Here is a 19841-nt window from a genome sequence, read left to right on the forward strand (position 1 = left end):
CCTCCCCTCCCCCTCTTTCTCTCCTTCGACTCGAAAGAATGCCTAGTGTCACCGACAACTGATGAGTGCAATTTTCCTAATAGGTTGCCTTTGAGGTTGCACTCGTTCCGGAAGGCTCTCCTTGGACTCAGGCAGTGGCCAGAATGTCTCACCTTCTCATACTAGAGACTGGACTAATGTATTTACCCCCACTGGCTTGGGTCGAAATTACAGGGACCAGCCAATAAAATCAAAGGGCGCCTGGAGTTGCCTCCCTATGTCCTTTTCACCAATAACACGACGAGATGGAGAAGAGGTGTGGTTGATTGATCCCAGAGGGCACCAATCACACCCACACCAATCACTGCCCGGAATGTGTGCGCGTGTGGCCGGGTGACAGGGGCGGAGAAGAGGTGGCTATCACCCGGACGCTCGTTGAGAGGTATCCAATCACAGCAGAGCCTGAGCTGAGTGACGGACAGATCGTGCAATGGGAAGCGCGGAGGCGGAGCCGTGGGGGCGGGCTCCCGGTCCCGCTGTCTGCGGCCGGCGGGCAGGCGACTCCTGTCCCGAGTGGAGGCGGCGGAGCCGGAGCCGGGGGAGGGGGCAGCGGCTGATAGAAGGACCGCGGCGGCGCCCGCAGCTCCTCACCGGTGAGGGCGCTGAGCGAGGACTCGGGGGTCCCGGGTGGGGCGTCGAGAAGACAGGTCCTGGTATGGGGGGTTGGGACACCGTGGGCCCACAGTCTCCTCTGCCATAGGGGTGAGGGGCCTGGAAGCTCGGGGTCTGCCAGGTGCTGGGTGTCTGCGACAAGGGTCGGGTTGGGTCGGGTCGGATTGGGTTGCGCCGGGCGGAGGCGTTTCTGAGCAGGCCAGCCAGCCAGCTGGGGTGACATCACCGACCCCCTCCCCCGCGCGAACCCCCTTCCTTCCTCTCCCTGCCGCGCCTTTTGTCCGGGCCAGGCTCGGCTCTGCCCCGCCCCTCCCCGCCCATCTGCGGGGGAGGAGACTCCCCGTCAGTGACTTCATTGAGTAGGTTCTTGGGGATTGGGCTTGGGTCCTCCCCAGAGAGGCGAGAGGAGCTCACTGACTCTCAGGCCCTCACTATCACACCTGTCACAGGTACACACGCTGCCACTCAACAACTACACACTGTCCCTGCCAGCCTCACTGCCACACAGCCGTACAGGCGCTCACATCATTCAGCCAGACATTGCTGCACCTGAGAGCAGGTGGCCACTGCACTCTACACCTGGGGATCTGGTCCAGCTCCCTGGGCACGAGACAGGCCTTGCTGTGCCACGGCCTCTGGGAATCTGAGGAGGTGGCTTCCAGAGCTTCAGCGTCCCAAGCAGGCTCCGGTGGAGCGATCAGAGGTGAGGGGCTTGGCTGGGCATGTTTAAGCGCACAGTGCTGTCCTGCCCACCCCCAGCAGCACCCCCACTGCAGGCTCGAGGAGCTTTCCGGAGCTTCCCACACTTCTGGGGAGAAGACTTCTTAGCCAGCTTGATGTTTAAAATTCAGCTGGAGCCCTTAAAACTTCGAGCGTGGACGCTGAATGGGTTTGTAAAGTTTCGGTAAGTCCCTCCTGAGAAGGGCACTCATACCCATGCCAAGTCAGATTCTCCACATCAGCCATTCCCTGCATTGCCTCCTTCCTTCCTCCCTGTCATCCTCATCTCCTCCTGATATATGCATGAGTCCCCTTGACCTCACCTGTACTTTTGAATGAATCATACCCCATTGCCACTCATCTCTCTCTGAAACTCATGTTTTCACAAATATCTCCAACATTTCAGCTGGTAGGTTCTCCCTCCCGACCCATCAGTAACCTATGGTCCACTTCAGCCTTTTCCTTTTGTCATCTCTCATCCCTGTCCGTCAGACCCTGTCTCCTCCCTCTGTACTTGACAGTCCCTCTTGCTCTCTGTCCTCATTTTTTTTTCTCATGCCTAGCTCTACCTTGACATACTCATTCTCCATCAAAGGCAGAACCATGCCTTGGGGCTCCTTTGTCATCACACCACGTGGCTTGTGGGGAGGGAGAGGGAAGGAGGGTGGAAAGAAGGAGGGAAAGGAGGCAGGTCCTGAAAGTTTGCCCTATGTCTGTAGAGGCAAGAGAATTATGGGTCTAGAGCAGCTAGCAGGTGGGTGCCAGAGAGGAAGCTGGCAGTGGTGAAGAGGTAATGAATGACCACAAACAGTGGGTGGGCTGGTAAGCTGTGCCACTTGCCCTCTGCCTGGAAGCCGCTGGAATTCCCTGGGTACCCTGTTGCTGTTTTAGGTTTCTTCCAGTCCTGGAGGAAAGAAGTGTGGGCTGAGGCAAAGATGGCAGACCACCCAGCTCCCTCTCAGACTGCTTTTAATGCCGTTTCCGAAAATGGCTGCCCTCCTCCAGCTGCTCTTTCTTCTCTGCCTCCCCCAACTTCAGTCTCCCCCACAGGCGTGACATGCTGGTGTGGGGAGATGGGGGAGTACCCGCCTTTATAGTGCCTTCTCTTTGTCAGAGTGAGGTGGCTTCCAGTACCATGAGTCAACCTAGCCACCTGCAGCAGGCAGGAGCTAAGGTCACTCTCCTTGCCTATCTGGGCCCCCCTTAACTGTCACGGGCCTCACTCCTGCCAGGACACCTTGTACACTTTACTACTGTGAAGTAGTCAGGGGCAGGAAAGCAGGCTTCAGCTCTGGCTGCCAGGACATTGTTAGAAAGACTCTGGTTCTCCCTGTTTTAACGAGGGTTGGCTACACCTCAAAAAGGCTAAAGGATGCATGTGGCCACTCCTTCGTGTCCCCTCTCTCATATCCTCCACAGGTCCATTGATGGGAGCAGGTTAAGAGTTTAAGAGGCCTGGCCTGAGGTCCTTGAACCTCACTTAGGAGTATAAGCCTAGCATGGAGTCAGATCCTAAAATGTAAGGGTAGGTAGAGGAGGGGCTTGCAGCCAAGGTATTTAGTACACGGAGTTTAGTGTCCATCTGTCTCCTGGCGCCTAGGCTTTAGGGAGGCCTTTCTCTGATGCTTTTGTTCACTAACTTTGGTGCTTAGGCAGCACAGACAAGTAGTCACACTTCAGTGTATAAATACTGGGAAATGAGTAAAGGCGACTGTTACCCTGGCTGAGGGAAAGGCAGTGTCCCCCTGCTAATGAGGGTGTTAGAAACAGCAGTTTCCAAAGGCTGTGAGCCATTCTGTGATCTGAGTCACATGTGAGGCTTAGCATAGTCTGGGGGGGGGGGGCAACGGCAGAGAGATCTGGGGTCCTCAATGGCAGAAAAGACTCCAAACTCCCATACCCCAATCCAGCTGGAGACTGGAGCCTGTTCCCCATCCTAGGCTACGCCCCCAGCTGTCCTCAGCCCGGGCATCATGCCTGAGGTGTGGCGTAGGAGAGACTATGAAGCTCAGGTGACCTCACTCAGTGCACTGACCTTCGCCAGCTTCTGTGTGTGTCTGTCAGTCCACAGTGCCATTTCACTCAGAAGGGCCTCTCAGGGGTCCTCAGGCTGGCCCGAGGGCCTGGGGCTCTACCTCGCCCCAAGAAGTGGGCCACACTCTTGAGCCAGAAGCTGAGAAAGGAATCATGGAATGGTTCACGTCCGAGCCAGAAGACATCATCTAGACTAAAACTTTCATTTCACAGATGGGGAGACAGAGGCCCAGAGAATAGGCATGACCTACTGAAGGTCATACAGGGAGTCATTTAAGGACTGCAGGATCATCAGGAGTGGGGCTGGGCTGTAGAGAACAGGGCATCAAAGATTGGCCCTGGGCTCTTTCAGAAACAAGGAGCCCAGCACCGGTCCAGTGGCTGTGATGGGAAAAGATTATTACAAGATTCTTGGAATCCCATCTGGGGCCAATGAGGATGAGATCAAGAAAGCCTATCGGAAGATGGCCTTGAAGTACCACCCAGACAAGAACAAAGAGCCCAACGCTGAGGAGAAGTTTAAGGAGATTGCAGAGGCCTACGATGTGCTGAGTGACCCTAAGAAACGGAGCCTGTATGACCAGTATGGCGAGGAAGGTAAGGTGACAGAGCAACCAGACAGACCCCTGTTTGTCTGGAGCCCTGGGAAGCCAGTTCTCATAGCAGTATTGAGGAAGGCTCAGAGTAGCTCACTCACTACCTGGCCCCAACTCGCTCTCCTCCCCACCACGCTCTTCTCCCTCCCTCATCCCCTTCTGGCCCTAGAGAGGCCTGGAGACCTTGCCAGAGGCCTTCCCCCCCCTCCCCCCCACCTTCTTTCCTTCCCAGCCTTATTAGTCCTGCCTGAAGTCCCCGCAGCTTCATTGGCTGATCAGAAAGGTTGGAGAGAGAGAGCCTGTGACTCTCTGAGGACGGCATTTACGTTCATCAGCATAAAAGTCTGGCCCCTGAATAGCCAGCGATTTAACTACTAGAGTTCTGGAAATGGTTGTTGCCACCATCCCCCAATCCCACTTAGGACAGCAGAGGAAGTGGCGGGGATCCAGGAGTGGAAGGGGAGATGTTGCTGGCACCTTACCCTTTCCCTAGGGCAGCTGGTGGCCATGCACAGGGCGGGCAGCAGGAAAGGCCCAAATAAAGCCTCTGAGAGGGTGGCTCCTCCCAGCACATCCCACAGGCATGATGTAGCTGCTAATTCTGGGCCTGCCCCTCGGGGCGCCTGCCACCCGCCAGCCATAGGCACCTGTCAGGCTATATTAAGAGACATTGTCCCAACTGAGGACTCTCCTTCCTGGGAAGAACTGTCCTTCCTCCTAAGACACCCTCCGCTCTTTCATTGTCCCCTTCACTTTCCCTAGCCTACCCTCAGAATAAACCAGGCTAAATGGCATGAACTATACCTGATTAAGTGCAGGGGAGCAAGAGAATGTTGTGTCCCCTCTTCACTTTGTGTCCTGTTCATCTCTACCCCTCTCCTCCCTGTGCCTCATCTTCCCATTCCCCTCCTCCCCTTTAGTCTCCATGCTGGGAGCTCATCCCATTTTTCCCTGATTATTCCCAGACCTGTCAGTTCTCAGAGAGGCCAGGCACCTGCTCAAATCTCCAGCATTCTCCCAGTGAAGTTGGGAGGATGGGAAGTGTTGGGAGTGGGAAAGAAGGGGAGCAGCGCAGGCGCCACACCTCCATGTGGCTGGTCTCAGAACTGCATTCACTCCTGCCCTCAGCCCAACCTTTGTTTAGGAAGGAGATGGGAGAAGCTACTCAGAAACTTCCTCCCCCACCTCAATCATGACCAAGCCCAAGTGAAGGCAACAACGCCCAGACTCGGACCCTAGGCCTAAACACTGAGTTCTGGGGTAGATCAAGTGCACTGTGGCCCAAGGAAAAACCTCTGGGGCTGGAGGAGGTAGAAGCAGCCTTGAAAAGTCAGTTATATTGCTGTCTGCCCTGCCTCTTCCTCAACAGCCAGCCAGAATAATTGTACACGGAGTCTGTGTGCAGCGCTGGCTTGGCTTGGGACAAGCTGTTCCCTGCTTGAAGTGGGGTGGGTGGTGGAGCAGGAATCCCCACAGTGAGAGTTACCCCCTGTTGTCATCAATCCAGCTGCCTGCTCTCTCACCAAGCTCTGCTTAGCTTCTTATACTTGCTTCACAGCTGCCCTTCAACAGGGAGAAAGAGCAGACCCCCAAGTCTTAAGAGAGGGGTTAAGAGGCAGCTGCTACGAGCCCCAGAGTGCCTGCTGTTTACACAGCCTCTCTAATGAAACCCAAATCTGTTGGTGCAGTCCCATGAAATAAGAAAATAATTTAAGCCCAGGTTTCTGAGGCCAATTGAAATTTTAGATAAAAGCCTCACAGGAGGCTAAGAATGTAGCCTAGTGCTAGAGCACTTGTCTAGAGCAGCGCACACCCCCAGCAGCACTAAATAAACAAGCCTCAATGAGGGGGTGCTTCCTCTAGCCTGGCCCCACCCCTGAATCCAGAGGTTCTGGATCAGTCTGTGCTAACCCTATCCACATCCTCCCCACCACTCCACCATCAAAGTGCCTCAGTCAAGGGGGAGCAGCTGCAGTCATCCCTTGTATGGTGCCACTGACAAGTGGTGGTTGCTCCACATTGAATGTGGGATGCAGGGCTAGTGTGGTGTTACTCTGGGTCGCTGGTCCATTACATCTATGTCTGTACAATATGTGAATGACAGTCCCTGAAGCTGTACAATACTAGATCACAATATTCAAATAAAGTGATTAATATTATTTTTCTAGAAAAAAATAGCTCCTCATTTCCATGTCAATGAGTTTTCTTGGTTTTTGTTTTTGTTTTTGTTTTTTTTTGAGCACTCTTGATTTCCAGTTTGAGCAAAACATAGGGAGAGATGAAGCAGAGTCAAAGTAGGGCTCCCTTCTAAACTGTGTCCACACTTAGTTCAGGACAGCTCACCGATTATCATCCTCTGTGGCCAAACCCAGACTGTCTCATAGAGAATTGGGAGTCAGGTTTGGCCTGCTATGTAAAATGAGGCCAACAACCCAATTTTTATGAGGCACCTTAGGACTGGAGAGATGGCTCAGTGGTTAAGAGCACTGACTCCTCTTCTGAAGGTCCTGAGTTCAATTCCCAGCAACCACTTGGTAGCTCCCAACCATCTGTAATGGGATCTGACGCCCTCTTCTGGGGTGTCTAAAGACAGCTACAGTGTACTTACATGTAATAAATGAGTAATTAAGAAAAAAGATTTAAAAAAGATTTTTAAAAAAGGACTGTGCGTGGAAATAACTACATAACTTAAGCCACATCTTCTAAGTCTCCTAGTGTTCCCATTTATGGGTTAACTCAGCTTGATGGACTCAAGGTGCAGCCCAGACTAGCCTAAAGCCCTCAGTCCTCCTACGCAGACTTTATAGAGTATTGAGATGACAGACATGCAACGCCATGCCACGTTCACATTCCTAAATATAGATTCAATTGAGTAGAAATTAATCTTGCCCAAAGCCTTTCTTATTCTGTGGGGCTAGAGATTGCTTCTTGCTTTGGGCCCGTGAACCGGCATTTAATGGGCAGAGGGAAGAGACCGGGATGGGGCGAAGATGAGCCACACTGCCCCTAACTTCTCCTCCCCTTTAGGCCTCAAGACCGGCGGTGGTTCCTCAGGTGGCTCCGGTGGCTCCTTTCACTACACCTTTCATGGGGACCCTCATGCCACCTTTGCTTCCTTCTTTGGTGGCTCCAACCCCTTCGATATCTTCTTTGCCAGCAGCCGCTCCACTCGGCCCTTCAGTGGCTTTGACACAGATGACATGGATGTGGATGAAGATGAGGACCCATTTGGTGCCTTTGGCCGCTTTGGCTTCAATGGGCTGAGTAGGGGTCCAAGGCGAGCCCCAGAACCACTGTACCCCCGGCGCAAAGTTCAGGACCCCCCTGTGGTGCATGAGCTGCGGGTGTCCCTGGAGGAGATCTACCATGGGTCCACCAAGCGCATGAAGATCACGAGGCGGCGCCTCAACCCTGACGGGCGAACTGTACGCACCGAGGACAAAATCCTACACATTGTCATCAAACGTGGCTGGAAGGAAGGTACCAAGATTACCTTCCCCAAAGAGGGCGACGCCACACCTGACAACATCCCCGCTGACATTGTCTTCGTGCTCAAAGACAAGCCTCATGCACACTTCCGCAGAGATGGCACCAACGTGCTCTACAGTGCACTCATCAGCCTCAAGGAGGTGGGGCGTGTGTGTGTGTGTGTGTGTGTGTGTGTGTGTGTTCACATGTGTGTATTTGTGTTTGTCTGTCTGTCTGTTGGAGGGTGACAGGAAGCTTTCCCTTCCTGTCTGACATGTTCTTTTCCCATGTAAATCATTTTCCTCCCTCTCCACTCTTTGCCTACTTTTTCCTCACTCTGCCTTATTTTTTCCAGGCGCTGTGTGGCTGCACCGTGAACATTCCCACCATTGATGGCCGAGTGATCCCTTTACCCTGCAATGATGTTATCAAGCCAGGCACCGTGAAAAGACTCCGTGGGGAGGGACTTCCCTTCCCCAAGGTGCCCACTCAGCGGGGAGACCTCATTGTTGAGTTCAAAGTTCGATTCCCAGACAGATTAACCCCACAGACACGGCAGATCCTTAAACAGCACCTACCCTGCTCCTAGGCTCGCCCTGGCCAGTCTGGAGCCTACCACAGCAATACCCCCACACTCACTCCATCTCATGTGGACCCGGCTGGATGTCCACTGGACACTGGCACTTTTCTAAAATGCAAAGCCACTGATTTTCAGGAAAATGTTCCTGTTCCCGACCCCTTTCAGAGCTGGGCTGCTTTGGGGGAATGGGAGGGCGGTGGGGAGAGCTAGCCCAGATCAGGGGTCAATTTTCTGTCACGTGCTTTGAATCCAGTTTCCACTGCAGTGGCTGGAGAGTGACTTGAGAGCTACTCGGAGCTATAGATTCCTTGTCCTGCCTGTAAATAGCATGTCCTCCTCCCTCTGAGCCTTGCTAACACCTTTCCTCCCCCTTCCCTTTGGCTTCCTCCTGTTTCTGGAGAAAGAGGATAGAAAGGATACCACTTCCCACCCCACCCCAGGTCTGTAGTGTCCAAGGCTATTGCACAAGTGTCCGTGCACATGAAGCACTCGCCAAAACGGTCTGTGTCTCTCTAGGAGACTGGAAAGGAGGGCCACGACCTGTGAACAAGGCTGCCCTTTGAGCACGAGACACTTTTCATTTGGGGCAGGGAGGTGAGCCAATACGCAGGAGCCTCCCCAACAGCTGCCCTGCCCGCACCCCACAGAGTTGGAGGACCTGTCCCCTCAGTTGCTTGGGGGAGTGTTCAAGGGTGGAGAAGAAAAGAGGGGCTGAACCACCCCAGCTAACAGGTGGAGCAGGACCCATCTCCCAGCCATCATCGGGAAGGGAAAGGGCTTTGGGGTCAGGTGGCAGCTGTTCCCCACCAAGAGATTCAGGATCACAGGTTTCTCCCCACATCTCTGAACTCAGGGCCTAGCCACCCCAAACTTCCAAGCCCCACTTTTGTGAGATGTGAAGCTACTTATTTCTTACTTTTCTTGGAGGCTGTGTCGGAAATTTCCAGCCCCTCTCTGCCTGTGTGACCCCCACCCCACCCCACTCCCACAGTTGTATAAAAGTCAAATAGTGAAGGAGCTGGGAGAAAACGGCTTCAGCTGGTCCTGGGGTGGGGTCTTTAGGTTTTCTCACTTTGACAAGCCCCTGAATGTTTTTATAGTAGTTTTTTGTATTTTTTTGTAATGACAGTATTATGAAAAAAATAAAGTATTTTAAAAATATAGCCTCTGAGCAGAAGGAGTAACCCTGGTGCAGGCAGGAACACAGTGTCACTGTCAGCCTTCTTCCAGGGCCCTGGTCACCCCAGGAAAGCCAGTCAACCTCAGTATACGCCGAAGCTCACCCCTTCTTCCTGTAAGCTATGACTTCTTGGAATTCTAGAACATATACCCCAAACAATAAAGCTAGAAGCCACAGGCAAGCTGTCTGCGAAGAAGATATCCTTGATTGTGAGAAAGAGAGACCATCCTCTCAGAAGCTGTCAATGTGAGACCTAACATACTTGTCTAAATGTTCTCTCTGAATTAGAGACACTTTATTCCTTGCAGGAGATGGGGTACTTTGACTGATGAGAATAGGCACACTCCCAAAAACAAAGTTTGGCCACCAAGTGGGCTGGAGAGATGGCTCAGCAGTTAAGAGCACTTCTTGTTCTTACAGAGAAGCCAAGTGCAGTTCTCAGGACACACACCAGGCAGCTCCCAACTGCTCAAGGGAATCCAAGCCCAGCCCCGGCAAGAGCCTGCACTCATGCACACACACTTACAAATAATAAAAAAAATTAAAACAAAAAAAAATTTTTTTTTAAAGTCTGGGCACAAAGAATATACATAGAGCATGCTGACAGGGCCTGGCTGGGGACCTGGGCTCCCTGATGGGCACAAAACAGTTCTTGCTCCTTGAACCACACCATCTTCTGGAGTAGTCTGTCCTGGTATCTCACCTGCCTGTCCCCGCTAGACAACTCTGACTCTCAGGGCCAGGTGGGTCTGGGTAGGAAAGAACCCTGTGGTTACAGAAATGGCAACCGTCAAGTATGCCAGCCACGCTGCTGGAGAGAGACCCAAGACAGCCTTAAGACCACAAGGATGGCTGCCCTCTGCTGGCCTGGCTCCACACAGGTGGACCTTGGGCTTCTCAGGACTGTTTGGATTCACTCTGTCCTGGGGCAGAGATGGTGACAAAAGCTCCTGCCTTCTGACATGAGGCACTTTCTGTAGGAGGCTTCTCCTTCTCCTCTTCCTCCTCCTCCTCCTCCTCCTCCTCCTCCTCCTCCTCCTCCTCCTCCTCCTCCCAAACCAGGGGATCTGGTTCACAAAGATGTCTGCAATGGGTGAGGTGGATCCCACCCTAAATGACCCTACCTCTTTGTCCTCTGCATTGGGAATTCTAGAGTGATCTTACTCACTTGGGGTTAAATATTATCTTGTGCCTTCCCTGAGACCTAAAACCTCCTGGACCAGTGTTCTCTCCTGGCCTCTGTGGACACACAGGCCCTTGGAAACTGTCCTGTCTTCATGCTTGCACTAAACACACTCTTCTAGGCCCATGGGTCTCTGAGATCCTAGAAACTAAGCTATATGAGACAAGATAAGCTGCTGTTGAAGTACACACGAGTGAGCATGCGCGCGCGCGCGCGCGCGCGCGCGCGCGCGTGTGTGTGTGTGTGTGTGTGTGTGTGTGTGTGTGTGTGTGTGTGTGCGCGTGCATACACATAACTACAGGGGGAAGAGAGAGAGAGAAGAAAGGAGAGAGGGGGAGTAGAGGGAGAACTTTATGAATATAAAGAAACTAGGGAGTGTTTCCTGGTGGGCCTTTAAATTTCCTTGCCTGGCCAAGTTTGTGAGGAGGGGGGATTGGTTTTGTAATGACAGAACTACAGCAATCATCTGTCCGTCGTGCATGACAATTTAAACTTGGCTACCTGGATCTTAACTCACCTTTGTCACTCAACCACTCACCACTCAGTTGCCCAACACTTCTCAGCTCACTGTCAGGTCATCTGACTATGTCTTGGGAGCTGCAGCCTCCTTGGACCTCACTTCTCAGCCTCTTCTGGGCTATGAGTGAATTTCCAAATCTCTCATATCCATCTAAAGAGGAAACTGAAAGGCTGTCCCTCCAGTCTCTCTTCATCTTCGGCTTCTGAGTACTACCCCTCCACAGTGACAGCCTGGTGTCTGGTACCCTATCAGCATTCACATCCTGTCCTGCTGCTGGCTAACTCTAGACTGCCCCTTGTCCCCACTGCCACAGCTTATCCATGATATCAGGAGAAAAAAATTCTCTTTCTTGAATTGAGGGTCCCCTTGGAGCCCACAACCCATAGATCTCTCAGGTCTCTCTAGACTTTTTTGCTTACAGATAAGGGGATAGACACTAGGGACCACACCCAGGGCCATAAACACTCCAGGCAAGTGCTGTCCCACTTAACTATATATACCCTGGGCCTTGGGACTGGATTTCGCTTTTCTTCAGATGGGTTTCTCTACAGCCCTGGCTATCCTTGCTTCCTGAGTGCTGGGTTAAATATGCGTGGCACCACTCCTGGCAATGGTACTGATTTTTTTTTTTTATCTTTTGAAAAGTTAATCTTTTTTATTTTTTATGTACATTTGTGTTTTGCCTACATGTATGTCTGTGTGATTGTGTCAGATCTTGTAGTTACAGACAGTTGTGAGCTGCCATGTGGACTGCTGAGATTTTAAGCCAGGTCCTCTGGAAGAGCAGTTAGTGCTCTTAACTGCTGAGACATTTCTCCAGCTCCAGGACTGGATTTTTATGATCATATCTATCAATCTGTCTAGGGGTTTCTTTTCAGGATCTGAACAATGTCCATTTAGCTCTCCCTAAAACAAAGGCTGAGAAGGGAGGCAGGAGAAGGCCCACAGCTGGGCCTTCATCACCTGAATAGTTCTCTAGATTCAAACACCTCAACAAGTAAGCTCTACCTCTCTCCTAATTCCAGTCATAGTATTTTGACTTTTAGCACGTTTAATGAGTCAAGAAAGGAAAGCTTCCAGGAGATGTTATGGATTCAGTGAAAGCACTAAGTTCAAGTACCCAAGCAGCTATGAAATGTTCAGGGTAGGGCTGGAGAGATGGCTCAGCTGTAAAGAGCACTGGCTGATCTTTCTGAGGACACAGGTTCAAGTTCCGGCATCTGCAGGATGGCTCACCATTGTCTGTAGCTTCAGTATAGGTGATTGCATGCCCTCTTCTGGCTTCTTAAGGCACTGCATAAATGTGGTGCACAGTCATACATTCAAGCAAAACACTCATGCCTATAAGAAAGTAACATATGCCAGATGGTAGTGGCACAAACATTTAATTTCAGCACTCGGGAGGTAAAGGCAGTCGGATCTCTGGATGTTCAAGGCCAGTCTGGTCTACAGAGTGAGTTCCAGGACAGCTGCGTCTACACAGTGAGACTCTGTCTCAAACAAAACACTAAAGGAGAAATCAAGACATCCCTAGATAAAGACTGAGAATATTCATCATCAGCAAATCTGCCCTAAAATTCCTAAAAGGTAGTCCTTCAGGCTGATATAAAGGAAACTACAACTTTACAGGAAAAAGTAAAGAGAACTAGTAAAAGTAACTGCACAGATAAATATAAATGTGTATATAAATATTTTACTTGTATTTTTTTAATCTTACCCCACATGACAGCTCAGTAGGTCTCTAACTCCAGTCCCAAGAGAACCAACACCCTCTTCAGCTCTCTTGAGCACTGCACACATGTGGTACACAGACATACATGTAGGCAAAACACTCATACACACAAAATTAAATGTAAAAAAAAAATAGATAAAAGGTTCCTGAGTAAATCAGTGTTTATAAATATGAGCTAATGGATGCACATTCTAAAAAATATTTTATGCCCCAAAATAACATACATATATGCACATACACATACACATGAACCGACACATGTGCAAAAACATGCATACATATACAACACACATATAAACATGGAAAAATAAAAAAATTAAAATGGGCCGGGTGGTGGTGGCGCATGCCTTTAATCCCAGCACTTGGGAGGCAGAGGCAGGCAGATTTCTGAGTTCAAGGCCAGCCTGGTCTACAGAGTGAGTTCCAGGACAGCCAGGGCTATACAGAGAAACCCTGTCTCGAAAAAAACAAACAAACAAACAAACAAACAAACAAAAAAAAAAACCAAAAAAAAAAAAACCCAAAGCAAAACAAAACAAAACAAAAAATAAAATGAATAAGTTTTAAAAAAGAGAGACCTTAAGCTCTGCATAGATAATGAGAAAGGTGCTGGGCTGGAGAGATGGTTAAGAGCAGTGTCTGCTCTTCCAGAGGTCCTGAGTTCAATTTCTAGCAACCACATGGTAGCTTATAACTGTCTATAACGAGAAATGGTGCCCTCTTCTGGCACGCAGGTATACTGCAGGGAGAGTGCTGTATACATAATAGATCTCTAAAAAGTGAGAGAGAAAGGTGCCCTGAGGGCAATATCCCAGCCATTACAGAACCTACTTGTGAGAACAAAATTCACTTGACAGGAGCAAGCCTGAGCTAAGGATGCCACTGAAGGGGCTTGCTGGAAAATAACTGCTTAGGCACATGTGTTTCTAAACTTAGTTCCAAGCTACCCAGAGAACTGTAGCTGTGATACATATCAATCAGGCAGCAGAGTTGGCAGCTAGCAAATATAAGTTTCAAAGAAGAGTGCCTAGTAGCAGAGACCCTGTTGGCACAGCTGGAGGGAATCAAAGGCTAACAAAAGAACAAGGACCCATCAGATCTCTGGAAGATCTCTAAAGGAAAGGAAGGGCAAGCCAGATGGCTCAGTGGGTAAAAGTGCTGGCTGCCAAGGCTGACAACCTGAGTTCAACGCCTGGGATCCTCATGATGGAAAGAGAATCAGTTCCTCCACACATACTGAAGTAAATAAATAGATGTAATTAAATAGTGTTCATTTCAAAGGGAGAGGAGTAAAGAGATTAGTGACAGTACATGGACAAGGACAAAGTGGCCTTTGTGACAGAGGTAGAGAATACTGTTCTTACACTGAGTAAAAGATGAGTAGGGAATCCAACTAACAAGAAGATGAAGGCGGAGGTAGAGTGTGGCATGGGAAGTGGGTCTCTGGAGGATCCTCAGACCTCTATAGCTTGTACATCTATGTGATTTATATTGTGTGTTTCTGCCAGGTTCATAAACAGGCTGCTGTTGAAAAGGGTCACACAAAGAAACTGTTGATTGGTTTTCGAGAGTGTCTGCTAGAAGGATGGAAGCCTAAGAAGTCAGAAGACTCAGGTGGCAGAGCTGTGGGAGCCTGGGGACATTGCAGGAGCAGAGGAATGTGGGAGCCAGGGGACACTGCAGGAGCAGAGGAATGTGGGAGCCTGGGGACACTGCAGGAGCAGAGGAATGTAGGAACCTGGGGACACTGCAGGGGCAGAGCTGTGGGAGTCTGGGGACACTGCAGGGGCAGAGCTGTGGGAGTCTGGGGACACTGCAGGGGCAGAGCTGTGGGAGCCTGGGGACACTGCAGGGGCAGAGCTGTGGGAGCCTGGGGACACTGCAGGGGCAGAGGAATGTGGGAGCCTGGGGACACTGCAGGGGCAGAGGAATGTGGGAGCCTGGGGACACTGCAGGAGCAGAGCTGTGGGAGCCTGGGGACACTGCAGGGGCAGAGGAATGTGGGAGCCTGGGGACACTGCAGGAGCAGAGCTGTGGGAGCCTGGGGACACTGCAGGAGCAGAGGAATGTGGGAGCCTGGGGACACTGCAGAGCAGAGGAATGTGGGAGCCTGGGGACACTGCAGAGCAGAGGAAATGTGGGAGCCTGGGGACACTGCAGAGGCAGCATCTTTCCTAACCTCCCAAACGATGGGTCAGCCTCCACCCTTGTTTCATCAGATCCTCCCACCAGGTAACGTGCTACAAGCTGCCTTCACCAAGAATCTTTCCCAGTTGCTGCAGAACAGCAGAAGTGCCTGCTGCAGACAGGGGCAGAATGGGGACAGGAAGGCCTCACAAGTGAGGAGCCAGTCACATTCTCCCACCTCTAATCCACAATATTCTTTTATTCTTCGTTCCAGAGATTGTTTTCATAAATTCTGAGACACTGGCCTCCAGCCCCCATCTCAAAACCACCTGCACTAGGGCTCTACACTGGCACAGGACATGCTAGGAAGAAGGTACAGAAGAGATTACAGAATGCCAACCTCCATCCCCACCCAGCCCCAAGAGCAAGCCACTCCTGAATCTCATGAGCTGTTTTCTGGTAAGCTCACTCCAAGGGTCTGTCACATGTGATGGAGATGGAGCAAGCTAAAGTAGTACAGGAGCTGACTGAAACAGTCTTTTGTGGTAAGCACTGTGGGGACTAGCCTGGCCAATGACAACTAATGAGCTCAGTTATACAATAACATTGTATATATTCAAAGTATTTTCTTGTCCATTATCCCACAGGCCTGTTATTAGCATGTTATGAAGGACACAGGCCAAGAGTATCTCAAGGAGGAATCTGAGCCTCGGGGAAGTTAAATTTGTCCAAAGTCAAGATTCAGAAAGCCGGTCTCGGTATGTTGGTTCTATTGCATGTCACACTGCCACCTGGTGGACATTCCTCGGCTCTACAGTTCTTTCATTTTCAGGGATAAGCAGAACCAGAAAGCTGGTAGGTACTCTGGTTGCTGGTTTCTTCTTTTAGTTTCCTCACTGAGATGTGTTTTGCTGACAGAAATGAGCTCTAGCAATGAACATCCTTAAATACTGTGAGCCCTAAAAAGAGGGATTAGGTTAACCCTTGAGAACTCTTGAGCTGAGCAGGCAGATCAATAATGCCCATTCGCTGTGTATTCTTCCCTATGCACTAATGCTCAAGGACAAGAAACGAAAGAGGTGTCAAGAAGGGGCAGAGTGAAAAACACCACTTTTGGGTGAAGTGGCAACGTGTTGTGTTGTTTAACTTCAATTGGTGTTGTGACAAGATACTTGCAAGTCCGACGAGTGATGAGGCTTGGGAAGCATTTGTGAAAACGATTGTTTTGGTTTGGTTTGTTTGTGTTCATGCTTTCTAAGACTGAGTTACTTGTGCAGCCTTGGCCAATCCCATATTGACAATACTACTATCTCATACAAAATTTTGCTTTATTATTTTCCAGAGAGAGAGAGAGAGAGAGAGAGAGAGAGAGAGAAGAAGAATCATGACAGCAAGGGTTTCCCCAAGGTATGCTGATTGTCATAGCTAGGCTGCGATGAAACCACCATGTCAATCAAAAGGGCCAAGAACAAGATCACCAAGAAGCCCCTCAACAGGCAACGCCCAGTGTTTGCCATATGTGGACAGTTACAGGTCCTAGAAGTGAAAAAGGCCAACACTTGCTTTCATTGACAGAGAATATTCACATGCTATTCTGGCCTCCCTGTGGAGACAAACCCAGCTGATGAGTTGCTGATAGATATCTGATGGATGCTGTGATAGATAGAGCCATGGCCCTAGTGCTCTCAGCATTTACTCAGTGTGTTTGTTGAAAAGTTAATTGGTACCCACGATCTTGAAAATGACATCAGAAATGCTTTAGCTTGCTTAATTTAAGTGACTGGGGGTGGGGGGAGAGATGGCGCCACAGTTAAGAGTAATGGCTGCTCTTCCAGAGGACCCAAGGTCAATTCCTACACACACACCTGTAAGTCCAGTTCCAGGGAACCCAAGCCCCTCTCTGACCTCCTTGGACACATACAGGCATGTGCACACAAGCATATATGCAGGCAAAATATCATACCCATAAATGTAAAGAAAAGGATGAGGAAGAAAACGAAGGAGGAGAAGCAGCAACAACTGGCACCATTTAGAAGGATTGCCTGAGCAATTACAGATGAGCTAACTGGATCAGTGGAACACAGAAGCACATACTGACACAATGGGGAATTCGAACTACACTGAGTTCATGCACATCCTTACAGTGACCAAAAGACAAAGGTGACTAAAAAGACCTTCAGATTCCCATTCCTTGTTGCTACTTTGGACATTTCTGATATCTTTTTCCTCTTAACATCTCTTTGCATGCCCTTAGATTAATAGCTTTTTAGTTTGTATTTATTGTCTTCCATGGGGCACACATGTATCTTTACAATCAGACTAAAATGAGACTTTCTGTTATTTTCAGAATAGAAAGTAGGGTGACAACTTACCAGGGGTCTTATCACTCCCAAATAACCTCAATACACACAAAACCAATACAGTTTTTCAGAGAAAATTATCCATCATTTTTTTTCTGAACAATAATTAAACTTTATGGGTAAAAACATAAACAAAAAGAAATGAAAGAAAGGTTTGGAATCAATTCTTATTCTCTTCTGTTTAGGTAAACTACAGACACTATGTAGGAATAACGTGGTTTTCTACATTTAATTAATGAATTTGTGGCTTTTCTTTGCAATTCTAAGTTTGAAGATGTTTAATATCTATGCATTTACTCTTCTTTGAGCCTAAAATCCCAGCTACTCAAGAAGCTGAAAGAGGAGGACTACTTTAGCTCAGCAGTGTGAGGGCAACCCACACAACCCACACAACCCTCCCCCACACACACACCTACCTTACTTCAGCTCTGAGAGGCAGAAGCAGGACAATCTACAGATTCTAGGCCAGCCTGATTTACACAGTAACTTCTATGGTCTACATAATGAGATCCTATATTGAGAAAGTCTAAATGATAAAAACCTAGGAATGATGTTTCAGTTCTGTAATCCCAGCACTCAAGAGACTGAGGCAGCAGAATTGCCATGAGTTTGAGACCAACCTGGGATATATAGTAAGTTCCAGAATAGCTACCACTATAAGGGAGACCAGCCACTATAAACTGAATGTAGGTGAAGGGTGAAGAGGGGGGAGGGCAGAAGGCTATGTTCCCACACTTATGTCCTTATGTACTGTTGGTCAGTGTGAACTGGAGCCATGCAAATCATTGTGGGGGGTTCCCAAAAAGCACAAAACAAGCAAAAAAACCCTAAAACTAAAAATAGAACTACCATCTAACTTGGCAATACCACCCCTGGGCATAATCACAAAGAGGTATCTCAGAGATGTTTGCACATCCACGGCTTCTGTTGCTCTATTCACAGTAGCAAGGACATAAAATCAGCCTATATATTCACCAGCAGAAAAATGGATAATGAAAATGTTGTACATACAGTACTGGCTGGTTTTGTGTGTCAAGCTGACACAAGCTAGAGTCATCAGAGAGGAAGGAGCCTCTGCTGAGAAAGCGACTCCCTGAGATCCAGCTGTAAGACATTTTCTCAATTAGTGATCAATGCAGGAGAGCCCATCCCATGGTGACTGGTGCCACACCTGGGCTGGTAGTTCTGGGTTCTATAAGAAAGCAGGTTGAGCAAGTCATGTAAAGCAAGCCATAAGCAGCACCCTCCACGTCCTCTGCATCAGCCTCTGCCCCCAGGTCCCAGTCCTGCTTCAGTTCCTGTCCTGACTTCCTCCAATTATGTATTATGATCTGGAAGTGTAAGCTACAAAAACCCTTTCCTACCCAACTAGCTTTTTTTTTTTTTTAATTTATTTATTTTATGTATGAGTGCTCTATCTGCATGTACACCTTCATGCCAGAGGAGAGCATCAGATCACATTATAGATGGTTGTGAGCCATCCTGTGACTGCTGGGAATTGAACTCAGGAGGGCCCCTGCTCGCTCCAGCTCTGCTCGCCCCGGCCCTGCTGGCTCCACTGTAATACACTGTGGCTGTCTTCAGACACACCAGAAAAGGGCATCAGATCTCATTATGGGTGATGGTAAGCCATCATGTTGTTGCTGGGATCCGAACTCAGGACCTTCAGAAGAGAAATCAGTGCTCTTACCCACTGAGCCATCTCTCCAGCACCCCCAACTTGCTTTTTGGTCATGGCATTTCATCGCAGTAATAGAAACCCTATGGCACATACACACAATAGAATTTTACTCGTTCATAAAAAAAATTACAGCTGTACACTTATGCACACAAATATGCATGCACATACAAATAAAATAAAAATTTCTGAAAAATGGATGAAATTGGAAAATATAGGAAGTGAGGCAATCCAAACTGTGCTGGCTAATTTTATGTCAACCTGGCATGAGCCAGAGTCATCCAGGAAGAGGAACCGCAGTTAAGAAAATGACCCTACCAGATTGGCCTGTGCTCAAGACCAAAGTGCATCTTTTTAACTGATGATTGATGTTAGAGAGCACAGGCCATTGTGGGTAGTGCTGCCCCTGGGCTGGTGTCCCAAATGTTGTCATAAATCAGGCTGAGCAAACCATAAGAAGCAAGCCAGTGAGTAGCACTCCCCCATTGCTTCTGCTTCAGCTCCTGATTCCAGCCTTGGGTTTTTACCCTGACTTCCCTCAATGATAAACTATGATGTGGAGTTGTAAGCTGAAATTAACCCTTTCCTCCCCAAGTTTCTTTTAGTCATAGCATTTCACCACAGCAATTTAAAAAAAAAAAAAAAACAAAACAAAACTAACACAGACTCAGAGTGACAAATATCACAGGCTCTCTCTTGTATGCAGAGTCTAGCCTCTAATTTTTCTTTATGTATATGTAAGTGTAAGAGGTGACCAGGGAAGTAGAAAGGAGCCATGAGAGAGGAAAAAGAGGCTTCAATGAAGAAAGGTACAGAATATGTGATGTGAAAGTGGAAAGTGGAGTGCAGGGTTAAAGGACACAGCGGGGAGGATGGGGCAGAAGTGCAGGGGTAAAAGACACAGCAGGGAGGATGGGGCAGGGGTTCAGGGGTAAAAGACACAGTGGAGAGGATGGGGCAGAAGTGCAGGGGTAAAGGACCCATGGCAGGGAGGAAGAGACAACTAAAATTA

General features: G+C 49.2%; 1 protein-coding gene and 1 pseudogene across 5 annotated transcripts; both read left to right on the top strand.

Moving 5' to 3' along the window:
* Window positions 1-481: 481 nt before the first annotated feature.
* Dnajb5 (DnaJ heat shock protein family (Hsp40) member B5) lies at window positions 482-9410 on the top strand. Of its 5 annotated transcripts, none has more exons than XM_031377140.1 (5): window positions 482-632; window positions 1411-1555; window positions 3758-4002; window positions 7029-7630; window positions 7825-9410. In XM_031377140.1, exons 2-5 carry the CDS (start codon window positions 1488-1490, stop codon window positions 8056-8058), a joined length of 1149 nt encoding a protein of 382 aa, XP_031233000.1. In that variant the 5' UTR covers window positions 482-632; window positions 1411-1487; the 3' UTR covers window positions 8059-9410. The 5 variants fall into 5 exon arrangements, with proteins under 5 accessions (XP_031233000.1, XP_031233001.1, XP_031233004.1 ...); XM_031377141.1 differs by having other exon boundaries at window positions 1414-1555; XM_031377142.1 differs by having other exon boundaries at window positions 495-632; window positions 1101-1555.
* Window positions 9411-15831: 6421 nt separating this feature from the next.
* Window positions 15832-15960, top strand: LOC116097285 (annotated as a pseudogene).
* The last annotated feature ends 3881 nt before the right edge of the window (window positions 15961-19841 follow it).

The sequence above is a fragment of the Mastomys coucha genome, unplaced genomic scaffold, assembly GCF_008632895.1.
Source record: "Mastomys coucha isolate ucsf_1 unplaced genomic scaffold, UCSF_Mcou_1 pScaffold18, whole genome shotgun sequence".
NCBI classification, from domain to species: Eukaryota; Metazoa; Chordata; class Mammalia; order Rodentia; family Muridae; genus Mastomys; species Mastomys coucha.

Bases quoted from the DNA above. Each gene is read 5' to 3' on its own strand.
- Dnajb5 (XM_031377142.1), top strand. From the start codon at position 1,374: ATGTTTAAGCGCACAGTGCTGTCCTGCCCACCCCCAGCAGCACCCCCA. The intron at 1,556-3,757 runs GTAAGTCCCTCC...GGGCTCTTTCAG, and splicing joins AATGGGTTTGTAAAGTTTCG to AAACAAGGAGCCCAGCACCG. The intron at 4,003-7,028 runs GTAAGGTGACAG...CCTCCCCTTTAG, and splicing joins TGACCAGTATGGCGAGGAAG to GCCTCAAGACCGGCGGTGGT.